This window comes from Orycteropus afer, unplaced genomic scaffold (assembly GCF_000298275.1).
Source record: "Orycteropus afer afer isolate SDZICR_OR568_19922 unplaced genomic scaffold, OryAfe1.0 scaffold00392, whole genome shotgun sequence".
Taxonomy (NCBI): Eukaryota; Metazoa; Chordata; class Mammalia; order Tubulidentata; family Orycteropodidae; genus Orycteropus; species Orycteropus afer.
The window spans coordinates 2,154,749-2,174,456 of NW_006921979.1; the positions used below are offsets into that span (position 1 = coordinate 2,154,749).

Genomic DNA, 19,708 nt, shown 5'->3' on the forward strand with positions numbered 1-19,708 from the left:
TATCACACATTTAATTGAAATTCCACATGCATTTCGAATTTACAATTTGGTCATGTTTATTAAGTTGGGAATAATTATTTAGAAAGGATTTGGTAGGTATTTTATGTAATAGTTTAATAAGCATATTAAAAGTGAATTTGCAATTTCCTCTTCATTGGCATACACTATTACTGTCTCCCTCAACTCTTACCATCCTACTATAATTTCTAAGATGGCAAAAATTGTACTTTTTTTGTACTATATGTGTAGTCATTGTCAAACAGGTTCAAAAAATCTTGGGATTGTATTCATTTCTTTTTTCCAACAAATATTTATACTTTATTACTTTCTCTCTGCCAGATTCTCCTCAAGAGATTCAGTAGCAAACAATGTAGTATAAGATCTTGTCCCTCATGAAATTTGCATTCCATTAATTAATCAGACATTAGTGAGTTGGGCCCTGTGGCTAGTAGAGTCAAACATAAATGAAACCAAAGTTCTACTCTTGTATAGGGATATATTTCCCTGTAATCAATTCTCTCTCTACAGAAATATAGATAGATACATATATGTATATATTTTAGAACAATTTATTATGTGTTCTTATTTGACTCTGAACAGTTATATTGTAGATACGTAAGTTTATTATTTTTGTCCTGCAGAAAGATGAGGATTCTAATCTGCTACTTTATTTCAGCTTAAAGAGAGAAGTATAAGAAAATTTTGTGCAGACTTAATCTGTTTATAGGGAAAAATAGCATGCTTCAGTCTGGGAAAGTCACCAGTATCTCTAAGGCTCCATGAATTGTTTCCCAATGATATGATTACCTTAAGAAACCTGTTGAGTATAATTTAATGTTTATTTTAATTTTATAGGGAAATGGATACTGCAAGAACGCCATTGAGTGAAGCTGAGTTTGAAGAAATCATGAATAGAAATAGGGCAATCTCAAGCAGTGCCATTTCAAGAGCTGTGTCTGACGCCAGTGCTGGTTTGTATATTTCTTTGTGTATTTATATTGTTAACGACCTCAGACTTTTAAGTGCACTTTCGAAGATGAGTTATTTACATACAGTAAGTCATTTTATCTCACAGATCACCATCAGTTTTGTTGCTGGTGGGTCCCCAAGTATGTAGTGTAGACCTTCACAGGTTTTTAAGGCTGTGATCTTTAGGAAGCAGGACACACAGGCTCCTCTGAGTGGGTTTGAACCGCCAACCTTTTGGTTAATAGTCCAGCACTAACCATTTATGCCACCCAACATATTACCTGTAATTTACTTACAAGCCATTAAAGGAAGCTATATAAGTGTCACAGTGTGGTGGAAAGATCCCTAATTTTAAATTATTAGTTGTAGATTTAAGTCTTAGCTCTGGGGCCTTAAGGATGCTCACTCACTTTCATATTTGCAAAAGGTTAATCCCCTTCACATGGCTATCCTAATAACAAAGTAGGTTAATTTCATGCACATGGAAGCCTTTGTCAAAAGGTGAACCACTGAAAAAAATATTATCTTACTCCAAGTGGGTTGGAGGTGTTTTGGAAACAAAATTTGACTTCAGCCTTCCCCTTCCTCCATAGGTGATTATGGGAGTGCTATTGAGACATTGGTAACTGCAATTTCCTTAATTAAACAATCCAAAGTATCTGCTGATGATCGTTGCAAAGTCCTTATTAGCTCTTTGCAAGATTGCCTTCATGGAATTGAGTCCAAGTCTTATGGTTCTGGATCAAGGTAAAACTTTTCTGTCTCATGTATATTTAAAGCTCATAGTTTACAGATGGAAATTTATTATATTTGGGGGACTTTAAAATAGGTTTGATTTTACTGATTGTTTAATCAGCAACCAAAGTGATTTTTTTTAAGTCTAAATCAAATGGCACGTGTTTGCTTAAAATCCGTCTAAGGTTTCCATTTGAGCTTAGAATAAAACTGTAAATATTAGGGCACTGTGTGATAGAGTTCCTGCCTACCTTTTCAGTTTCATCTTATACCCATCTCCTTGCTCACTGTATTCCAACTGTATTGGTCTTTTTCCTTTGACACATCAAGCACTTGACCACTTGACTGATTTTGCACTTGGTATTCTTTCCGCTGGGAACCCTTTTCACTGATTCTCCCCATAGCCGGCTTCTTATCCTTCACGTCTCAGCTCAGTCTAGCTTCTTATTCTTAGGAGGGGATTTCTTCCGTGTTAGTCTATCATATCCCTGTTTATTTCATTCATAGTACTTGCTGTAACCTATTCTTACTCATTATTAAATTCACATTTCTTCCCACTAAAACACGAGTTGAATGATGGTAGGAATCTTACCTATCCTGTTCATTACATTATTTCTAATGCTTAAACAGTGCCCAGTACAGAATAGGCACTAAATAAATTTCTTGAATGAAGGAGTGAATTAATGAATTGTCTATTTCTTGGTAATTTTTCTTACTAGTTTTTTTAGCATGACTGCTAACTAATCTTACAATTTACATACTTTTGGGTGGGGGGGAAATCCTTACTCTTCGCAAGATATTCTAGACTTGTCTTTAGTGTACTTTCAACTGGTGGTATAGCTTTTGTCATTAAAGCAAAGAAACTTGTCATGCTCACCAACTTTACAGCTACTACTTTTGTGACCTGGTCATAGGAACCTTGTGTCTGAACATACTTATCATAGCTAGAGACCATATTTTTTATAATCTTAACTTTTTGAGTCCAAAGGAACAACTCTGATCTTGATCCAAGGAGCTTAGCACCTAAAATATGTTTGCTAAGTCTAGAACTACGAGGTAGAGATATTCTTAAACTAATAGACAATTGTCATTTCCTCATTATTTAGCAGATTTTCTAATCTTTTGATTTAACAGAAGTATTCATGTGCCTCGTCTCTAAATCATAATGTTTGTTTTATCAGTGACTAGATGGGTAGACTTGACTGGATTAATGGAAAGTATATCTTAAAATTTTTAAGTTTTTTAGGCAATATGCTTTGTTTAAATTATCTGTTAAAAATAAAAGCAGCTAATGGAATATTTCTTGTAAAATACAATACAAATAGTATCCTAGTCCTTTTTAGTGGTTATGTTAATTATTAGAATGTATTTTAGTAGAGTTGTACTCTTGACAAACCCTCTTAGTAGTTAGAAATGTAAAATTGATATATATATAGATATAGGTAAAGAGTCTAGTTAAAAGTATTTTTATTCTATTATATGTTCAGTCGTTTGTACATTTTATTTCTGAGAAAAACTACATTCCATCTGATGTACTTTGGCTTGAAAGTACAAGTGCCTGGAAATTTTGTCTCCTGTGCTTTCCTGTTTGTTCATTCAGTAAACATTGCATGTTTTAGATGACTAGTTGAAGTAGGTAATAGGATGTATTACCATGATGTGTCTCATTACAAATTTTTTGATAATTAAAAAAAAATTCCAGTTGATGAGTATTGGTAGTAAATTTTGAAAGAATTTTTTGGTGCCTTAGGTTTTTTAAACACCACAGTACTGAATAACTTTTTAAGCTGTCCAGTTATGGAGAGCATTAATCCAGTAATTTCTTTTAGAAGACGTGAACGATCAAGAGAGAGGGACCATAGTAGATCACGAGAAAAGAGTCGGCGTCATAAATCCCGTAGTAGAGACCGTCATGATGATTACTATAGAGAGAGAAGCAGAGAACGGGAGAGACACCGGGACCGGGACCGCGACCGGGACCGAGAGCGGGACCGAGAGAGGGAGTATCGTCACCGTTAGAGAAGGTGGGTATTCCTTGCTCCTGTTGTATTTAGTGTACATGTTATTAACAGTAATTATAACTCCAAGGCTATTGTTTATACAGTATATACCTACATTTTAAATGATCCATCTGAATTTAATCTTCTGGAAACTTCTGAGAAAAATGGCAGGTAAGTAATGACAGGTAAAGATTTTGACTTTTTACCCTTTTATATTGTATTGTTGAGTTACCACTTTTAGGTTGCAGGTGTTAATAGTCTTAGTAAAGCAAAAACTCATCAAGAGGACTCATTGTGTACTTCTAAATTAAAAAAATTGGGATTCTCTTAATTACAGTTTACATGTGATTTTTAAAACGTGAAATACAGAGTTAGTTTATATACATTGTGCCCTAGGGATTTTAAAAATAAATTTAAAGTTTCTATCCTTTAACCTCATTTGTCCTTGAAACTGCTAACAAAACTCTAGCACAGTAATTTATAGTACAAGTGTATGGTTTCTTATATTGATAGAGCTTTTTTCCTTTAAAAACGGTTTTGAAAAGGTACTATTATCCTAGCATCTGGTTTTTGTTTTTAAAAGGAAAGAAAAATGCAAAAGTTTCTCAGTTAAAATGGGTTTGGAATAGTCTGTGTCCAAAATTCTTAATTTTATCAAATTACACATCCCAAGTTAGAGTAATTTTGAAATAATTTTCCTTTGATGTTTCATTCATAAACCATAATCATTGTGTTTTTTTTCTGTATTTTAAAACAATTTCTCGTGTACATTTTTCATAAAGTGGGGAGTTATCTGTTTAAACTTCATTTTTACGTGTAATTTTATTTTATATTTATGGATAGCATTCATGTGAAAAGTGAGGGGGATGTTTTGTAAGGCTTGTTCATGTGACACAAAGGTTATTCTGTAAACAAAGATATTTTTATTTATATGTTTATGGCCAATCCAAATTAGGTTAGGCTAAAATAACCCCTTATGGTAACTATTTACAAGATTATTTTCCATAATCATGAGAAACTTCTTGAAACTTTAGTCGTGTTAATTGTTAGTATTTTAATTGTCATGGGCAAAATCAAAGGCTGTATCAAGTGTATGTACTTCTGTGACAGTATAGCGGTTTCTTTAACCATAACATTTATTTTAGCAGATGAAATCCTTTGAATATTGCTACCTAGAAAATAAGTATGTAAGTTGTGTTATTTTTCTGAAGCACAAATAAGCTATTCCACGGTTAACAGTTTTAAGGACTTTTTGATATGAATAGGCCATTCTTAGTACTTAACTCTTACATTTAGAATATGTATCTTGAGTATTTGTCAAACTTTAGTTTCTAAATAATTCTCCATGCATTATTCTATAAAATAGAAGTAATTCTCACAACATTCCTTTAATATGAAGCAAAACATCTTTCACTTTAAAGAATGAATGTTGTGTCATGTAAATCTGAACACTATATTTTAAAGGTGTAGCTTTTTTCCCTCCTGAATTGAATAGATCTGATCCTGTCTTATGGAAAAATTAACCAGTGCCTATCAGCTGCTTAAGTTGAACTGTGGCTAGGTTACAACTTGAAAAGCTTAACTATAATGCTTAACTAGTCATTTCATTATTGAAAGGTATAGGTTCTACCCAAGAAAGTTGTGTTTTTATTTAGACTTTGTCAGTTACTAACAAGCTTGTAGTTACCAAAGCATGGTAATTAAACTTGTTTTCACTCATCTACAAATTGGATGAGCCCATCTAGATACCTCTGGACCAGTTTATCCCCAAAGTTAGTTAATGACAGTTTTCTTACAGGTTTTAGTAAAACTGTAACATAGTTAGTCAGGTAAACTCCTTCTGAAAAGTCCAATGTTAATTTTAAATACTTGAATTAACTAACAGTGTAGTCCAGTAATGGGTACACCAAATTATATCATGACTTGAGTTTCATTACATTCAGACATTAACTCTGAATTCCTAACTTGGAAACTGTTGACATTTTTTTCTGAGTCACTGATGTACCATACCAAAATTCACGTATTTTGTTTGTACATTAATCAGAGTTGAGTTGTAATATTGTTTATATGCCTTCATCCAAGCAAAAATTTACATAATAAGCATTTTCAGTGCAAAAAAGATTCTGTTATCCTGGAATATTGTACCTTTGCTATTTTAAACAATATCAATTGTGGATGTAGATGTGAATAAAGAGGTGGGAATGGATCAAATATATACTCAAATGAAAACTATTAAACAAAAAACTACCTACAAATTTTATCACATTCATACTAAGGTCTATTGTTGACCTCTTTAGAAGTTTTAAAATATGAGTCCTTTTGAGCTTTCATGTATATATTAAATGGACTAAGTGAAATGAAATGAAAGTAACTTGAAAGCTAGAGTGAATGTCAGTTTTAAATCTGTATATTAATAAAACAATAATGTAACCTTACCATTAAAATGATGAATAACCAAAAGGGCAAGTTTTTAATTTAACTTGAAATTCAGTGATGTTGGCAAGCTGTTAATGTCTGTCCCATTTTAATTTTTGTGTGTGTGTTTGAATTGTTGGTAATGTTAAGTGCATTCTCTCACTTTAAAAAAATGTATTTTTCTAAAAGCATTCAGTATCTAAGTTCAAATAGATAATATTTTCATGGGAAAATATCAATATTGTAAATTTCAACTTGTAAATACATTGTACTTCATATTTTGTAATTTCTGCCTCTATTCTCAGACCACTCTGAGCAAAATAAAAGTAGTTCAGTGCTTTCATATATTGTACACTTCTTACAGAAATTATTTTACTTTTATAGTTTTTTCTTTCAGCTTGCTCTCCTCTTGTTACTTTGTTTGAAATAACTCTACTTCAAATTTCAATTAATAGTTCAGCTTTTGCTTTGTGTACTATAAAGCAATGAAAGCAAATTATTTTTTTAAAATGCTCTTTATTCATATTCTTCATCTTCCTTATGTCTGAAGTCTTACATATTCTCAAATCATTATCCATTTCTTTGGTAAAATTTTAAAATATTTTGTATGGGGATCTGGATTGAATAACTCTGCTTTGCTGTGTGACTATTGTCTTCCTTCTACCATACATGATGTTAAATTTCGTTAAATACACAAGACTTAGAATGATTTGCATTTTCATTCCACCACAGTACTGTTTATACAGCTTTGTATTAATTGGGGGTAGGGGTGGGGCAAATAAAAACCAAAAGAAACATCTCAGTTGTTCTTCTTTCTTACATATTTAGATGTTTCATCATAGAAGTTGGTATTGCTTTAAAGCTTATGTGAAAATGAAATTCTCTTAATTAACCTGATGAATGATAATGGTTGTTAATAAGATTAAAAATTATTTCTGCAACTCTTAGGTCATCTCAGACCTGCCTAATATTTCCCAGCCCTATGTTTTCTAATGTATCCTTAACTGTTTTACTTCATCTGGTTATGCTAGCTCTTCTAGCTTTCTTTGCTTTTAGTATTATTTGCAAAACCTGTCTCTGTACACAGCTGTGTAACTGATGTGATAAGAGGGTAGGAAGTGATGCCTTGTGGTGGATGCATAGTGTTTTGCTCACTGTGGTTTAAGAATATAATTTTCTTTAAAAATGGTTAATGTTCCCTGTTTAAAAAAATCTCAGTGCCAGTGTGGATCACCTTGCTCTCTCACCTTCATCTCAGTGTGAAATCTGCTGCCATTGTTATAGTTTGTAAATTAGATTGTTATGAATAAGTATTTGGTTAGCATTGCTTAAAGGGAATTTAATAACCAAAAAAGGTTAGGGTACCATATATGCTATCTAGCTTTACTAACATACCTTTTTATAGTAGCATGTTTTAACTCTTTCAGTGAATTCTAAACAGCACAACCAGCCTATTTTGAAATTCTATTTTGTCAATCTTTTGGGGCAAAACTAAGTTTTCTTAGACTATGGTGAAGTTTGTTTCTGTTATGTAGTGGACTGCATAGAACAGCAGTCTTGTTATGTTGGTGGTGGTGGTGGTATGTGCCATCAAGTCGGACCCGACTCATAGCAACCCCTCCTTGGGTTTCCGAGGCAGTATCACTACGGAAGTAGATTGCCCCATCTTCCTTCCGAGGAGTGTCTGGTGGGTTTGAACCTCCAGCCTTTCTGGTTAGTAGTCAGGTGCTTTAGGCACTGTGCTACCAGAGCTCCCATACATTATAGTGTAGTAAATGCGGTAAGTACTATACCTGGAAGTAAAAAGATGAAAATGTTAAATGTTTTGGTAGTAAGGGACTTTTTGTAAACATCTACAATAAACAGCATTGTTGTGAGATATGCTTTAGTCAGTGCAAGAAGAAATTGACTTACCTTGTTTGTGTTTAGTACTTCTCTTTCTTTTGCCCATCTTCCATCTCCATTTCTCAATTTATTAAGTTATGAAGAAATTTTCAGATGGGGAAAAAAATTTTTATTTGGTTGACTTAAAGTGTACATCTCATTAGAATATTTTAATTCTGTATATTAATATAGAAACCTATAAGCCATTTCAAATATATGTGAATTTTTTACTTGAAAGATGAACTTGACCATGAGTTTAGAAATACTGATGCTAGTTCCTAATTATATGAGAAACACATAATTTGAGTTGTTAATATTGGCTTGATTTTGCATTACCTCAAAACAGAGGTGTTTCCCTGTGTATTGAAATTTTACTTAGTCCTCACTTCAGTTTATAGACTTCATCTAAGCCCTGTAGATTCCATTTGTTGTCTTAGTTGGTTTTACAACTGTTTATGCAAGTCTTCCTCATAACTGAGAGCAAAAGCAAGTATGTATGTGTATGGCTTCACAGCACAGATTTGACCAAATGATACTCTAAAAGCATGGGCATTGAATGTATGTTACTTTTAAACTTCTTTCTGATGTCTTTGTTTTTGTAGATGTCTACTTAGATATTTGAAATTTTATTATGGAATTTGATTTTTGGAAATGGGTTGTAATGCCTTCAAATTTGCTTCCGTTTGAGATTGTAAAAAATGTATTTCCAAGTGGATAAATGTGAAGTGTTTAGATAACAGAATAAAACTGCCAGAATATCTTCTAGGTTTTGTATGTATGGTAAAAATTAGAGATTTATTAATAGTAAAGATCTATCTAAAATAATGAAGCAAAAGATGAATCCATCCTGGATAAAGAAAGATGTTAAAATTTCGTGAACAGGATTCTCTATGGAAAAGTAGTCAGGTTGTCCACTGGAATAATGAATGATATAAAATTGGCACATGTTTTTTGGAAAGGCTGAATATTTTTCCCACGTAGTGACCTGAACTCTTCTTCTTTTTCTCCCAACACAACAAAAATTTTAGGGAGATAGCAGTCTTTTGCATTAAGATTTTATGAGTTCCCGGTAATCCTTTTGTCAGATTAGAATGTATGCCTTGTATCTCCCTCTCTATTACTTTGCTATTTTTAAGAAATGTATTGCAAGTAATAAAAATGTTTGAAAGCTGCCATTTTAGATTTTTTTCTATTAAATAATTCCACTAAATAGTTTCATCAACTTACCATAAGATAGAAAGTTACAATGAAGGGTAACAAAAAAGGTTTAAGTTTCACTTTGAAAAATGCAAGCATCCAGAAACTAAAATTCAGAGTTTTGTTCTTTCCCAGTTAAAAAATTTATGTTTTCACTGCTAGGCATTGAGAATGCATATGTGCACTGATGCTTTTAAGATACTTTATAGCCTAATTGGGGAAAAAAAGTACTTAAAAGATAAAATTTATAGCTATGACAAATTACTCTTAATTGTAGAACAGAAAGTTTTTTTTTTTGTTGTTATTTTTATGACAAAATATTCCTGAACATTGTGCCCTCTTGACTCTTAAAATTTACTAAAATGCTCTCTTGGAATTTGCATTTAAAATATCTGGTGTGTTTCAGTGATGACTTACATCTAAGTTAATGGAATGTTTCAATTGTGAACCTCTACCTGAAGTTTGCCTTTTTATGTATTCTTGAAATTTTAGTTCATCGAATTTATTGTTTTATTTTTTTTCCTTCATGTGAGTTTTCAATGAAATTTATCATTGTAGATTCTAATTTAGCTTGTCTTTGGTTAGCTTATATACTTAATAGATATTTTGATATAGGTGGAATTGAGTTAAATTAAAAGTAAATGTTTTAAATTTGTATTATGTCAAAGATTTGTACGTGGATGTCATATTTATTTAAATGCCCATACTGAGCTACCTCTTTATCAATTTTACTTAAACATTTTGTAACTTGGAGCAGCGTTTGATTTATAATAATTGCAGAAGTTCCTGTATGCTGTGAAATAAATACAACTAATTTGTAAAATAATTTATTGCATTTTATACTCAGTTCAGCTTTAATTGTTAAATGAGTTAAGATAGAATTGATCTGTGGGTGAATGAAAAATATTTACATTAAATCATCCAAGCATTTTTCCGTTTATTTTTGTAGTTTGCATACTTTAGCAAATGACTTTATAAATGTTTCCATCATCACAGAAACAGTAGCTGTTATATTTTGTCTTATTCTTTAAATTCATAAGGGAGTAATATCTAAAAAGAGTGAAACTGGAATATCTCAGTTTTGATCATCAGATAAATTGGGAGCATTTCTCCACCACAAAGGCAGCTACCGTTTCAGTTGATTTTTATTTTGTGTTAGAACATGTAAGAGTGAAGTAGATGCACGACTTGTGTATGTATAGTTAAGGCAGCGTTTTTCTGTGTATTATGGGGAATAGCAAAATCTACATCACAAATTTTGACACATTACAGCTGAAGGAAGAGGAACACCTTCCAAGACAAACACTCTTCATGGGGGAAAATGACGCTTGTCCGGCAGTTTGCTTCTTGTGATTGAACTGAGCCTGTAAGGATTCATGGATAAAATGAACAGGAATAGATCTGAATAAAGCAAATCTGCATAAATGGTAACCAGTAGCTCTACTTTTACTTTTTATGTTGCTTAACTGTTTTATTTGAAGGAAACCTGTGTGATTTAAAAGTTAAAGCTTTTGCAACTTTATTACTGGTTATATACATTTGGCCATTATAATGTGCAAGCAATTGGAAAAAAAAAAAGTCAAGTAAATGCTTGTTTTTATAGTAGTTTGTTCTTGTTAAAAATGTTCATATGATAATGTCTGTAAACAGCACCACTTTGATTACAATAGATGTAGTGTTGTAATAAACTGTTTAATGGGGCTGATGTGTAAAGCTGTTCAAGTTATTTGATGTTTACACCTCAGGGAAAGTCTTGTGTTCAGCAATATCTAAAGATAATGTTACTATGACAACATTTATACTGTCCTTTAAAAAGCATTGCAATAGCGTTTTTGGATATGCATCAATCTAATCTTGCGTTCAGTGAATTAAACATACTAATTAAGTGTCTCTTGCCCTTGATTTTGATATTAGAATAGGTGATTACATGGATATTTAACATTTCTATATTCTGCTTTTCTAGCTGTTTTTTATCTAGTTAGCTTGTGACTTTGCTGAATGGTATGTAAGCTTGTAAAAACTGAAATTTGACGGGTTAGCAATCCAGTCAATGTGCTAGGGGTTAAACAGATTTGTGGTTTTAACATTTTAGTAAAAATCTGTACGTTATTTGCTACAGTGATGCAGCTTCATTAATTACAACACAGATGTACTAAAACACATAATTGTGAACTGCTAGCATTGAAGAAATATTTTGAGAATTCTGATTTGATGCTGCAGTTATTTGCTGTTTTATATTGATGGTGCTTATGGTTTAATTTTTAAGCCATCGGCAATGTAAATACAACCATGCAGCAGATAAATATGAGTAAAGAAAGCCTTAGTTTAATTTCCCAGTTGCTGTAGATTTTTGAAGGGTGTGATGTTTATTAACATTGGGTTACATTTTCTTGTATGTGTAATGGAGATTTTAGGTGGCACCCTGTCTCCACAGTTTAAAGAATTCTGTGTATATTCATGCAACCTTTTGATTCATTCTAGACATTTTTAGTTAATCAAAGATTTTTTACAAACCTGCCTTATGTATAGGCCCACATTAAAAGCACCTGGTAGCATGTGTTCTTAGTTATAAAATTGACAGAGGCAGTGTCAACTTAATTGGATGTTTTCATTGGAAGATTATTTCAGATCACTAGTTCAGAAAGTAGTTGCGTTCAAATCCATAAGCCAAGTTAATTTGTTTTTATGATCTGATTATCTTTGAGAGATCTTCTGATGGTACACATTGTTTTATAAAGAATAGCCAAATTTTAGGACAATGCTTATAGTATTTAGGTACACTAAATATTATGTCACATGCACCTGTAGAAGCCCTTTAGAGATTTGCACTGCAATTCTTTAACTTCATCTTGTCCACTAGAACACTACTTCTTGCAAAATGAGCTGTTTTGAATTATCCATATTATTGACAGTTTTATTTTAAAACACTCTGTGATTGGAGTATTTGTGCATGGGATCATTGGTATTCATTAGAACTATTTGCTCTCAGAAATTTTTTTTAAAGTATTTTGATGAATATTCAATTGCCTTTTTAACATTTTTGAGAATTGTATCAAAATGATTTTGTTTTGTATATAAGTATTGTTCATTTTTGTCATTTCTTAGCTTTTCTTATATTTTAATTAAAAAACCGTAATGGGAGGAAGTATGGACATAAATGTACTACAGGGGGAAATTAGTTAATAGTTAACAGGTAAGTAAAATGAAGTGTCCATGAGTAATATTTTCTCTGAGCAATTTTAAAATGGAATCACAAAAATCTAACTGCACTTGAACGTGAAATGAAAACTGGAAATTTTTGTACTAGTAAGTCCTTCCTTCATTCCCCTTTTCATTTTCATCAGTGGGACCCTTTGATTGCTCATTATCTGTCACTCTTCTCCCTACTTGGTTGATCTCATCACGTGACTCTTGTTGCAGACAATGAGAGTGTACTAGAATTTTAAGTGTTTTCACAAGGAAATAACTTTTGAGCTTGACCAAGTAATTTTTCCAACTCTCTTCTCTACCTGATAATTCATGAATGTATAGTAGTAAAGGTGAAAATTGTAAGCTTTGTTTTTACTTTTCGTAACCCTTTCATTGTTCATGGGGGTGGTGTTATTTGAAAACTCCTCATTCTTGTTGTTAATGTGTAAAAACAATCCAAAGAGATAAATCCTTGCATGGATGCCAAAAAAACAAATAAGAGTCCCAGAGACCTTTTAATGGATAATTTATTAGATATGAAAACAAATTTGAGTTTAATTTTAAACCATAGCATTAGTGCTATGCGGTCACTCCTCTCACCTAGTAAAATTATAATGTTAGAACACCAGTAACTGCTTCTGAAGCAATACTGTGGATTCAATGTGCTGCTTTTGGTTAAAGGAAGTATATTGTGGAACAGATACTCCAGTGTGAATTTGGAAGTGTTTTTTATTTTCTGTTTTCATAAAAAGCAACATTTGGAATAAGTTGCAGTGGCTGTTGATCATAGTTTACCCAATTTAATGACCCCCTGCCTAGAATGTCTTTAAGCAGTTAACTGCAATTTAGAGACCCACAAAGAACTTATTTGGATTGTATCTAAAGATATTTTCATTTAATTCTCCTATGGAGAATATTAGTTTGTTTTTATAAATAGTTTAAAGTCAGTTTTAAAATAAACATGGAGGTTTTAATGAATGTTGTATAATATTTTGTAGTAAAGGGGATAAATTGTTGAAAGGGCAAAGACTTTCTCTTTCCCTTATGTATTTAAATGTGCCAGTAACCTAAATACATAATGTTTTATACAATGAGATGCTATTAGACTTTTCTGTTGGAGTGTTCTTGACATCTTGGTTTTGATACCTCAGTGATCATTACATTTTCTGTATCTTATGAGATGGCTCCAATTTTGTGTTTAAGCTTTAGCTTAAGTTCTTTGAAGACAAAGTTTATGTTAACATTCTTTACTGAGAATACAGTATTGAGATTCTCGCTGTTTTACAGCTTTTTCAATTTCACTCATTAAATCCATTTGCATCCCACAGCCCTGTGTGAATGTTTCCCCCAGTTGTATGTACCTACGTGCACACTTATCCATTGTACATAGTAGACATTTTTGTGCTAAAATACGTTAAGTGGAATTTTTGTAGCAAAACATTCTACTTTTCTGTTCTTTTACAGTATTTTGTTTTTAATTATTAACAACCTTCAGTTTAAACACTGGTGTATTTATTTTTTAGCAACTTGACTCTTAGAAGCCTTAGACTAATTTTCTTATAAATATTAAACCAAAAATTATAAATTCTTTAAGATGTGGCCTTACATATGGCATTCCTTGTGTTCGTAAAAATATTTTTGATTTAGAGAAATCTGAAGATTCAGGATTAAAGTTATATTGTAAGTTGAAATAAAATGTGTGTTTCAATGTCTAGGCTTCTGGGAGGAAGTTCTTATACTCTTCTTTCTTGGCATTAGAAAGAAGCGATATGAATTTTTATGAATATTCCAAATATTCAGGCAATTGTATCTTGTTCGGATTGATTTTGGTTGTCTTAATGTTGTTTCTTATTTAAGATTTTAGGTGTTGGCATTCACTATCTGAGTATGCAGCTACTATGGTTTTTGTATGGGACATATCAGTACTTGGTTAGATATATACCAATTTTAGTTAAGACTTCCTGCAACATTAACTAACATATTGTAATGGGAGTCTTTTAAAATATTGTAATTTAATTGAAGTCACATGAACCTTGAAATGGTAACTGCAGATAGTAAATACTACCAAGAGTTTTTCATGTGGGAGTATCCTACAACTCCACCATGGGTGTAAATGTTTTGCATTTATTTCATAATTGGGCAGACCCTGCAATTACTAAACATTTCATTTTGAAGGTGTGTTCTTTTCACCACACTGTTACTGCGTAACACTTCTCAGCATTCTGTAAGTTAAATTATTTTAAAATACAATGGTAAATTCATGTTTATTTTTTTACTTTGAAAATTGTAGTACTCAGGTGGTATTTAATGGGAAAGGATCCTTTTTTGGGTAAATCATAATGTATTCTAAGGAATGCTCTATAACATTAATGACTTCAGCCTTAAAAAAGGTCGATTAGTCATTCTTCTTCATCCCATGGTGTATTAGCAAAGTAGTTTACAACCCTGTACAGCCTTACAAAGTTGTTATACAATTTTTAATGGAAAGCCCTTAACAAACAAAAAAATGTATCATATTACCAGTATCCATGAATTATTAACTGAATCACAGTTTGTAAATAACTTGTCTAATACCAGAGGCCAAAGAAAGTCTTAAAATTTTAGCTATTGACTCTATGGTGACTTCACAATAAGATTTCTGTGCAAAGGTAAGGTGATACTTGATCAAACAGGCATCTTTTTGATGTCCATGAGAACTAGACTTCCATATTAGCTTCTATTAAAAAGCTCATTCCATTTTCTTAAAATTGTTTGTAATTGCTATTTTGTGTTTAATGTTTATTTTCTGTCTTTCCTTTCTTTAGCATTTAGGTGACTGTTGAGCAGTTTGCTATATGACCATTGTTGGTCTTAAACTGCACTAGTAAGCATGGTATTTATCTTGTATTGAAAATAAAATACAGTTTTGATAATACTTTGCTGTTTGTCCTTATTTTGTTTGATTTATACTTTGTTAACTCTTGCATATGATAATATGCAGTATAACAGAAATTGGACTGTTGACGTATTTTATTTAAGCCAGCCTCCTATGAAGTTATTATTTTCTTCTGTATTGGCATTTTGCTGATCTGTAAAACAGATGGTATCTGCCGGAATTAAGAAAAGCTGGATGATTGCTAGGATATTTTATTCTTCTAAAACTCAGAAAACATTTGGCTAGATTTAGGGGATTATTAACCTCACTGGACTTTAATCAAGTAAATGTTTCTACATTTCAACAAAAATATTTTTTACAGTAACAAATTACAGTCAGGGCCTAGAGATCTCACCTGCAATCTTCAGTTGTTGAATGAGTTTAAAATCCCTGTAGGAGCAGAGGACCTTTGACTGGAAGAGAAGATTGTTAGGAACATCTTTTGACCAAATAACACACCAAACTCCATAGCTGTTAAGGCCTGATTTAGTGAAAAAGAAAGAAAGGTTTTTCTTTCTTTCTTTTTAATTCTTGTTAAAGATTTATAGGCAGAATTTTCCTGTTCTCGTTTTGTTTCCTGGCCATTACCGTGAAACTAGAAATGGTTTCCAGTGTTACACATTAATACATCTAATCACCTGTTGTTCTGGTGGTGCAGTGGTTAAAGCATTCAGCTACTAACCGAGGGGTTGGTGGTTTGAGCCCACCAGCCGATCAGGAGAAAGATAAGGCAGGCTGCTTCCACCAAGATTTACAGCCTTGGAAACCCTATGGGTCAGTTCTACTCTGTCCTGTCTGGTTGCTGTGAGACAGAATCAACAGCAATGGTTTATTATCAGTGCCAGATAAGGGATATATGTATTTTCTTTACCTTTTGCAATTCATATTGTTTATAAGAAAATTGTAGAAAATAGTATTTAATTCCCTATTAACTAAAACCTCTTGAAGAAATGAGATGTCATATGGTGGAGAGAGATGGGGGGCATCTAGGAAAGGAGGCTTACACAAATGGCCTTTTGGCAGAAGGGAACATACTAGTAGAAATGGAAAGAAAGGATACCACTTAGCAGCTGAGTGAGAAATACAGCCTGTAAGGGGCTCAGAAAGCAGGCAAAGACCAAACTGCAGGACTTGTGTTTCACTTCAAAGATTGTCCTAAGAACAATTGAATTGTGTGAAGTGCAGCAATTAGATCAGCATTTCAGAAAGCTTGGCTGCAGATTAAACAGGAAAGGATACATGAGACTGGCCAGTTAGCAGAACAATGAATAGGGGTGGTCAGGTGCTGTGGAGTCACTTTCCACTCAGAACTCTATTACATACAAAACAAAACGCACACCTGCCGTATCTTCACAGTTGTATTTGAGCCTATTGCAGCATTGTGTCATTTCATTGAGGGGGCTTCCTCTTTTACACTGACCTTCTACCAAACATAATGTCCTTCTGCAGTGACTGGCCCCTCCTGGTAACATGTCCAAAGGAAGCGGGACAAAGTCTTGCCATCCTTCATTTCTAAGGACCATTTTGGCTGTACTTCCAAGACATTTGTTACTTCTCTTGGCCATCTGTGGCATATTCAATATTCTTCAACATTTAAATGTGTCAGTTCTTCACTCTTATTCAGTTATTGTCCAGTAGAGGTTAGAATAACTTTATGCCAAATTACTGCTTTATATTTTTCTCCCTCTACTGTAAGTGATTTTAAGCTTCTTGTATACCTAAGCTGTAAATATTTAAGAAAATACATTTATTTCCATACATTTTAAGCTTCTTGTATACCTAAGCTGTAAATATTTAAGAATATGTTACTTTATATATTTATTTCCATAAATACTGAGCACCCTGCTCTATACTGGCTGCTGTTGTTGGTAAGTGCCGTTGAGTCAGCCCCGACTCATAGCGACCCCTCGGGTTTCTGAGGCAGTATCACTATGGAAGTAGATTGCCCCATCTTCCTTCCAAGGAGTGGCTGGTGCGTTTGAACCGCCAGCCTTCTGATTAGCAGTCAAGTGCCTTAGGCGTTACGCTACCAGAGCTCCCCTATAATGGCTAGATTCCTTTAAAAAAAATAATAATACAGGCCACAGCAACGTAATGATTTCTCAAGTGTCCTGTATAAGTACTTGGAAAAGTTCTGCCTGCATATTTACAATATCCTGTTAGATCGAAGGCAGATGGTGTGACATTTGTGGGACATTTTGGAATTGAGTCTAGGATTGGTTATGTGACGTACAGTATAGAACTTGAGACTGCACCACTTCAGTTCTTTTTTCCTTAAAAACATTTAAAGTCATTTTACATCATTACCTCTTAAGCTTCCCCAAGCAAGGGGGGTGGGGAGTTACCTTGATTGAAATGCAAGAATCTGAGTATCTGATTTCTGCTAAGAACACACTCCATTTATTAGAAAGTGATTTTTAGATTGTAAAGAATGAAACTAGGTGAATTTAGTGATGGCTGGCATTTTACGGTTGGTCATATATTTTAGGTTATTGTAAATGCTCACAAGTTATTTTTATACAACTGACAACCATTTTGATAAGTATATTTCTGCTGATGCAGATATGTTTAATAAAATATTTTGCAACTAAGGCAGATTGTTGAAACTCGTATTTCTGTGGCTTTCTTCAGGGGCTCCCCCTCAACTGAAAAGGTAGAGTACTGCTTTGAGAAAGATAATGCAAAAAGGAACGGCAGGCGTCAGCTGCTGAAGGTGAGGGGAATCCTTCTAGGCTGCAGAGGTGAAGCCAGTATCAGTTAGGTCAGGAAAACGTTTACTGCTTAGGAATCCAATTGATCTCTTCTATTTCATATACTTGTAAACACGCATGCACATTGGTTCTGAGAGACTGCTTACATAGAGACTGCCTACCAATAAACTACTATAGCAGTTTGTAAGTTGCAAGTTTATATGTTGTCCTTGACTTACTAATTTACCTGAGTATATGGCGTAGGAAGGAGGATGAATGCCACAACTCTTGTTACCCAGTTTAGAATTCCTGGGTAATAACTGAAAAGGTAAAGCAAAAGAAACCGCAAAGGAGACATAAGGGTATAAACAACACATGTAAATTTAAGTTAAAATTTAAATCATGTATGACTCCTTATATTAACTGCCTTTTACCACTAACTGACCAACTATGAAAAGTTACCATGTCTTATCCTCAATGTGCCTGTCCGTCTAAGCAGGGATGACAAATAGGAGAAGGTAAATTTAGGTGTGGCCAGGAATTATCTGTGTGTTACGAGTTTCCAAATTTATGTTTCCAATTCAGACCTTCCAAAGTGGAGACTTAAGTACCTACTGATCATCTCTACTTGTATATATTTGCTAAGCCTGAACTCAATCATTCACCTTCACTGCACACATGTCCAGCTCAGTCTTCCCCAGTAGCTAACATCACTTCTATCTTTTCAGTTATTCAGGCTCAAAACTTTGAAATTATTCTTGGCTCCTTTCATACCCTACATTTAATACATCAGGAAATCTGTTGTCTCCATCAGAAAGTGCTAAAATCAGATCACTTATTACTGCTTCCACTGCTTTCATCCTGATGTATACCACCACCATCTTTTGCCTGCATTATTGTAATAATTCCTGATAAGTCTTCCTGCTCTCTGCCCTTTACTCCCTAGTCTGTTAGCACAGTTGCCACCAGAGTTCATGTCCGTTCAAAATCCTGCAGTGGCTCCCCGGTGCTGTCAGTAAAGTCGCAGTCTCTACAAGTTTCCGCCATGATTTAGCTCCTATGTGGAGTCCTTGGTGGTGCAAACGGTTAATCAAAAAGTTGGAGGTTTGGGTCCAGAAGTGCCTCAGAAGAAAGGTCTGGCTATCTACTAACAGCCGTTGAACACCCGTCAGGCACAATTCTACTCTGACTCAGGATCACCGTGAAGCAGAATGGCAGCTGGAACTTGTATCTATGGTCGAGTACCTTCCCCTGCTGCTCACTGCATTCCACCCACCCTGACCTCCTTTCAGCTAGTCGTGTGCCTATCTCAGCATTTACCTGGACTATTTCCTCTGCCTGGAATGTGGCAAGTGTCATCTCAGTGAGGCTTATTTTCACCATTCTATTTAGAAATGAAGCTCGTTCCTTCTTAATACTGCTTTATCCCTTAAGTTCTCCAGGCATTTATCACCTAACAAAATATAGTCATGTTTTTGTCCATTAGAATAAAGTCCCATGAAAGCAAGGATTTTGTTTTCTGTTAAATCCCAAGTGTTCCACATGAGTGTGTGGCACACAATAGATACATTTAGTAAATAGTGAATGGCCTTTAATTACAGGTCTACCTGTTATTTCTTAGTGTAAACAGTGTACCACTACAGAAGTAAGCTAATTTTAACCAGTTGTTGACATCTTTATCGGGTCCAAAGTTTTCAGTGAACTTGGTTAGCAGG

General features: G+C 33.6%; 1 protein-coding gene across 1 annotated transcript in view; it reads left to right on the forward strand.

The window, feature by feature from the left end:
• The window catches only part of CPSF6 (cleavage and polyadenylation specific factor 6), a 23,178-nt gene extending 19,455 nt beyond the window's left edge, over window positions 1-3,723 (forward strand). Inside the window, exons 8-10 of the mRNA XM_007953403.1 lie at window positions 856-971; window positions 1,563-1,716; window positions 3,537-3,723. Of these exons, the coding sequence (XP_007951594.1) occupies window positions 856-971; window positions 1,563-1,716; window positions 3,537-3,723 (457 nt within the window). The remainder of the gene's footprint in view (window positions 1-855; window positions 972-1,562; window positions 1,717-3,536) is intronic.
• The last annotated feature ends 15,985 nt before the right edge of the window (window positions 3,724-19,708 follow it).